General features: G+C 51.9%; 1 protein-coding gene and 1 non-coding gene across 2 annotated transcripts; both read right to left on the bottom strand.

The window, feature by feature from the left end:
- Positions 1–2,298: 2,298 nt before the first annotated feature.
- Positions 2,299–4,156, bottom strand: HOXB4 (homeobox B4). The gene is made up of 2 exons (XM_007666368.4): positions 3,505–4,156; positions 2,299–2,628 (listed from the first exon to the last, which is right to left on the bottom strand). The coding sequence occupies exons 1-2, from the start codon at positions 3,935–3,937 to the stop codon at positions 2,333–2,335; spliced, it is 729 nt and encodes a 242-aa protein (XP_007664558.1). The 5' UTR covers positions 3,938–4,156; the 3' UTR covers positions 2,299–2,332.
- Positions 4,157–5,320: 1,164 nt separating this feature from the next.
- Positions 5,321–5,442, bottom strand: MIR10A (microRNA mir-10a). Its single transcript, NR_034816.1, has one exon. It is a non-coding gene; the product is annotated as a microRNA mir-10a (primary transcript).
- Between the last annotated feature and the right edge of the window lie 558 nt (positions 5,443–6,000).

The following is a 6,000-nucleotide window of genomic DNA, read 5'->3' on the forward strand; positions in this document are numbered from 1 at the left end:
ACTACGAAATCGCCAATAGAGCAGCCCTAGACAGGCTGCTCCTGGTTATTATTTTGAAACCAGCGGTGGAGGGGATATTTATTCGCCCAGGGAAGAGGAGACGGAGAAGAAATGTCGTTTAATTAGATGAAACAGCCCAGGCCGTGTCTGTTTAAATAACGTCAGGCACTATCTTAGCCATGAGAGGGACCGAGAGACGAGCAGTCTGGGTCTGACTTCAGCCGCTTAAACAAACTGGGGTTCCCCGAGAATGGATGAGAAATTTTATTCTCTGGCTCTCTTTCTCTTTCTCCCGCCCACCACGCTCTCTGGTCGTTCCCTCTCCCCTCTCCTCCCCTCCCCCCAATCTTGGAGCGGGTGGGACCTCAAAGCCGGGATGCTATTTGGTTTTACTGGTAGTTTCGATATTTTTTCCGAGAGAGAAAATGAAAATTAATAGATGAGCAGAAGCTGCACAAAAGAGGTCATCTGTCTTCTTGATTATCTATTTGCTTGTCAGAGTTTGAGCTATAGCATCGGCCGGTTCCTTTGTAACATATATATATATATATATATTCCAAAAACCTGCAAATCCAAGAAACAGCTGGGCCCAAAATTAGACTCATTAAAGTTTTAAACATCTCCGAGAAGAGATACCTTTGGGTTCCCGCCCTGGGTTTGCGAACGCAGGGGAATCCCGCGGAACTTTAATAAGCCAACAGCGTTCTGGGTCTCAAGCAGAAAGAAAAAGCACGAATGCACTACATATGCTGACAGAGAGAAAATACATCTTCAGGGAGAAGGCTAAGCTGTGCTTTTGCCTGGTGCATTTTAGAGTCAAGCACTGTTCCATTACGGCTCCAGGTTGCACTCCAGCCCGTTGCCGATTTAAAAAAAAAGAAAAAGAAAGAAAGGAAGGAAAGAAAGAAAGAAGAAAAAGAACCAGAAGCACAAAGGAAGGCCAAACGGAGCCCCGCGGCCCGAGGCCCTGGTCAGGCAGACGGGATTTTCCATTTTGATAACAATAGGCCTCGTTTGAGACAAAGATCTCACTGCAGCCCGGCTCTAACAAAGACACGCGGTGCTAGTCACAACGAAACAAAAATTTATTTCTATTTTCACTCTGTACAGGGCGACAAGGGCGTCATCTCACGGGCGGCACCGGGAGGTCAAGTCAAAGGAACCCACCAGGCCTTTGAAATGGAAAAGGGGGAGTGGGTTCGGAATGTCAAGGAAGAAGACACAATAAAATAAAATAAAATATAATAATTATAATAATTATAATAATAATAATTAAAAAAGCTGTTGGGAGACCCGAAGGGCTCTTTCTCCCAGACAGAGGTGCAACGCTTTATTCCTGGTTCACATTGTCAGTACAAAGCGGACTGGACGCAATGAGGGAAAGGATCCCTTCGCCCTTGGCCCGCTCCCTGGAAGACCATTGGGCATTCAGGTAGTATTGTTTTATCGTCCCGTGACCAGAGCCAACACGTTTCTCAGACCCTCCAGCGAGTCTGCTAATCCGCTGGACTTTCTCGAGCAGGAAGCCATACACACAATTTACATTCTCTTGGTCTCTTTTCCTCTGACCCACTTTCCCTCCTTATTTCAGTGGTGCCAGATTCGCCCCCCCCAACCCCCCACCCCCATCCCCACCCCCGCTCTCGCCCCCTCCTTCCCTCCCTCCACCCCTCCCTCCCTTCCTCCCTAATGCTAAACTCCTGCTCACGAGCGTAGCCCTCTCCCGGATCGGCCAGCAGTCTTAACACTGAACACAGTTCTAGCCAGTAAACTGGCGATGATGGTTTTTTTTTTTTTTTTTGGTTTGTTTGGGCTTTTCCCATCCAGAGAACTGCTCTTATCTGGATGGCTGAGTAGACTTTCGTTGGGTGTCTGGATCAGACCGTCAGTAGGAAAGAAAGAGATTCCAGGTCCTTCTTCAACAATCCGAGCGCCGTTTGTCACCGGGATCCTCGGTGGTCGAGGGGACAATAGGCCAGGTTGGGCCTGAGAGCGGCCAAGTCCGCGGGGTGACCGGTCCGGGCGTGATTAAAGATGAAACGTAGATCCCTCTTCGCCAAATATGAAAGCTACTCTGTTTATCTTCCTCCTTCTCTTTAATGAAAGCAAGCGAGAGGCTCCAACACTCTATGTGCTTCCGGGGTGGGGGGAATCCCCTGCCCCCCTCCATCTATAAATAAAGTTCCCCGCCCCACCCCCTCATCTTTTTTTAGAGACAATATTTCCTGGAACTAAGTACCACCACCCTTTCCCCTTCTTCCCTCCCCCTTCACCGCCCTCCCCTCCCCACCCCACCCCCAAAGAATCCGGGTCTTCCCCTCTACGGGAGCAGTTATAACGAAGAAGAGGCTCCGTTGGTTCGGTTCTGAGCCCCTCCGGACGAGCTGGAAGAATTGGACCTAATCTTGGTGTTGGGTAACTTGTGGTCTTTTTTCCATTTCATCCTTCGGTTCTGGAACCAGATTTTGATCTGGCGCTCGGAGAGGCACAGGGCGTGAGCGATCTCCACCCTCCGCCGCCGGGTCAGGTAGCGGTTGTAATGAAATTCCTTCTCCAGCTCCAAGACTTGCTGGCGTGTGTAAGCGGTCCGAGAGCGCTTCGGTTCCCCTCCCGTGTAATTGGGGTTTACTGGACAGACACAAAGGGGGGAAAGAAACTTTTATTACCCAGGAGGAGGGGGCGAGATCCCCTAGAATCCCAGCTAAACAATAAAAGACAGAGACATACACAAACACACGTCTCTCTCTACCACAACAAAAAAAAAGGTCTCCTACAGAGCGTAAACAGGGGCCCTAAACACGTAAGGGCCCTCGAAAAATTTTAAAGAGATCGTCTTCCCACGAGTCTCTAATCCTTTCCCACTTCTCCCCCGCGCCTGGGGTTTCTGAGCTTAGAGGAGTCGGAGTTCCGGGGGCTGTAGGGGTTTCGTTTTCTCCTCTTCCTAGATTCATGTTTTCCTGCCCAGATTCCGGGCCGGCGCTTTGCCTCGCGGAGAAACTTTTCCCACATTCTCAAGGGCCAGAGAGACGGGAGCGAGGGGAGGAAGAAGGGGAGGGAGGGAAAAAGGCTAAAAGTTTACTCAACCCACCACTTAAATACAAATTACCACTATGCGCTGTGCCGGTCACCTCTCCCCCCACCCCACCACCACCACCCCCAACCCATCCTCCTCCTTCCTCCTCAACATAAAACTTCACTTCGAAAGCTTCTCCCGGGCGAAAAAGTCTCCGGCGAGAAAGGCGAGGAGGATGGGGAACCGACTTCAAAGGCGCCTGACCAAACAGTGCCATAAAAATTTATGGGGGTTGCAATTATGTGGCTCTGAAAGCGGGCGCCCGTAAATCTCCGGCAATGGCGATTTTATAGCGGGGCAATTGGTGTGTCCCGTCCCGCTCCCCCCTCCCTCCCCGCCCCCCACGACTCGGAGGTTCAAGTCACTATAAAGCTAAACGGGGGGGGGGGGGGAGAGGAAGGAAGGGGGAGAAAGCGGACTCGGTTACTTACCCGTGCTCACATGAACCTTTCTCATCCATGGGTAGACTATGGGCTCTTTGCAAGAGGAGTGGGAAGGGCTGGGGTGCAGGGCGTTTTGGCTACAAGGTGGAGGCGGGGGGCTCGGGCTGACCGCCTCGCAGCGCTGGGCGGCCTCGGCGAGGTGGTCCTGGAGCCCGGCCGGCGGAGGATGCCCGTGGCCCCGAGAGGGCAGCCCCGCCGGCGGCGGGTGGCCGGAGTCCTGACAGGAGGAGTACGGCTGGACCGTGCAGGCTGAGCGCCGCGGATAGCCCGCCTCAGGCTCGAAGCTGCTGTCTCGCCTCTGGTTGTCGCTGTAATATCCCGGCGAGGGACTGGGTAGGTAATCGCTCTGGGAATATTCCTCGCAGGGAGGGAATTTGGGGTCCACATAGTTGGAGTTGATCAAAAAAGAACTCATAGCCATTAATTTCTGGGAATTGCCCACAAAATATACTAAAATTTATTCCTATCCCTGACTCGTTTTCCTGTTTCCCAAAGCCCTCCTACTTACTGTCAAGTGAACAAAGTTGGGCCCACGTGATCTCGGGAGCCAATGGTCGCGCCGCCTGCCATTCCCGGATAAGGAAATCTGCTCACTCGGACCTCACCCGAGCCAAGATCTTCAGAGTTTCTCCCTCCCCCCACGTCACCCCTCCTCCCAGGGCGTCTCTGTCTCTGGATCTCTCTCTCTCTCTGTCTCATTCTTTCTCTGCCTCTGTCTCTCTCGTGCTTGAGGAGCCAGGGGGACAGGGGGATCGAGGTGGGAGCTTGGGGGATGAAGGGGATTCTCCCATTAATTCCCCCGCAATCTCATTTCCCTCTCTCCCTTCTCTCTCTCCCTCCTCCCTACTCCTGGCGCGCCGGTAGCGCGTTCTGCCCCTTAGGGGAGAGCAGAGGGTGAAGCCGGCATTTGCGGGGTAGGGGCGATGGGGGGGGGGGGGCGGGAAGGCCTGGAAAAAGGGGGAGGTCTACGAACAGGGGCATCTGAACCGGTGGGGTGGGCTGTTCCGTCCTTCCTTCTCGCGGGGGAGACGAGGCCCTGGAGCAAGCCGGGGGCGGGGGGGTGGGGCGGAGGGAGCTGGCAGAGATGAATCGCGCTGCTGGCAGATCGATAGAAAATTCATCCACTAATTCGGGGATCCCTCGCCTTCGAAACCGCATTTAGTCGCGCTATTAGCCTGGCCGGGTCGGACACCAACGCCTCTCCCCCGTCCCATCCCCACCCCCACCCCCGCCCCCACTTCCCTGTTTTCCGAAGTGTGGGAGTCGTAGGACTGAATAGAGCAGTTCAGGAACCGAAATATTTTTATTATTGTTGCCATTGTGGTCGATCTCGTTATTAATCCCATGAGGAACCGCCCCACCCCGCATCCCAATGAGACGTCGGTGTAGGTGTTGGTTGAATTGTAATTAAATCTTTGGAGCCAATTCGAAGTTGAACTGAGAAGATAAATCTCCCCCGCACGTTCGAAATATTTCCGAACAGAAGACCTTATCTGGTCTGTCCCCTCCACGAACACAGTATATGGCAACAGTCATTTTCGGGACTTTATGACGCAACCTCCCAGTCTCCCCGCCTTCACGCCCGGCCCCTTACTAATCATACTTGGGGAGGTTGGAATTTTTTTTCCTTAACCTTAAAATAGGGAGAGAGAAGGGGATTCTTGGGGCCGGGAAAGCTGAGGAGGGAGAGAAGGGTAAGAATTGAGATCTCAGGTAGAACTGTGAATCCCTCCGATTTTTCTCCCGTAAAGGTCCCGTCTCTGGATCCATTTTAAACACTTAATTTATTTTATTTCTTCTGGGAAAAAAATGACCGGAGTGTTTATGTCAACTACATATTCCCCTAGATACGAATTTGTGACCACGAAACTCCTTACACAAATTCGGATCTACAGGGTATATACAGAAGACAGACATATCTTCTTTGCATAGAAATCCTTCGGTTCATTTAGTTTGAGTGCGTTCTTCGGTTTATGGAGCTATTTGGTAGCAGCGAAAAAGCTGCGGTTCACTTTCCTAGAGAAAGAGCTCTCTAACTCTCCGCGAATACACCCATCTCCGCCGGGAAACGGGCATGACCGTTCTAACCCGGCTCTGATCCGAGCCGTTGCGCCGCGGAGCCCACACCTCTCTCGTATAAAATACGTATAAAACAGTGAGCATGCAGTAGGAAAGAGAGATTCGTCCAACACGGTCATAAGAATCAAAATTCGTGCCCGTCGATTTTCAATCGTCTCGCCCTCCCACGTAAGGCCCATCCACCGTAAGAGATGAGAAAAGAACTGTCCCTTCCTTCGTTTCAGTCTTCAGCTCTCGATCCAACGAATATTCGATATTTTCTCGGTCATTTCTGGGAGGAGGGAGGAGGGGAGAGGCGAGGAATGGCTAGGAGTCATAAAAGTACTTTTTCTTTTCCTAGTCAATTGTAAAAAGAGAGAAAGGGGCTGTAAAAAAAATACAGAAAGGCTGAGCAGATGGGACCAC

Source organism: Ornithorhynchus anatinus, chromosome 11 (assembly GCF_004115215.2).
Source record: "Ornithorhynchus anatinus isolate Pmale09 chromosome 11, mOrnAna1.pri.v4, whole genome shotgun sequence".
Taxonomy (NCBI): Eukaryota; Metazoa; Chordata; class Mammalia; order Monotremata; family Ornithorhynchidae; genus Ornithorhynchus; species Ornithorhynchus anatinus.

What these genes read in the sequence shown, in the direction of transcription:
- HOXB4 (XM_007666368.4), bottom strand. Translation starts at nt 3,937, where the DNA reads ATGGCTATGAGTTCTTTTTTGATCAACTCCAACTATGTGGACCCCAAA. An exon ending in AAAGGTTCATGTGAGCACGG is followed by an intron (nt 2,629 to 3,504) that starts GTAAGTAACCGA and finishes GTGTCTGTCCAG; the next exon opens with TAAACCCCAATTACACGGGA.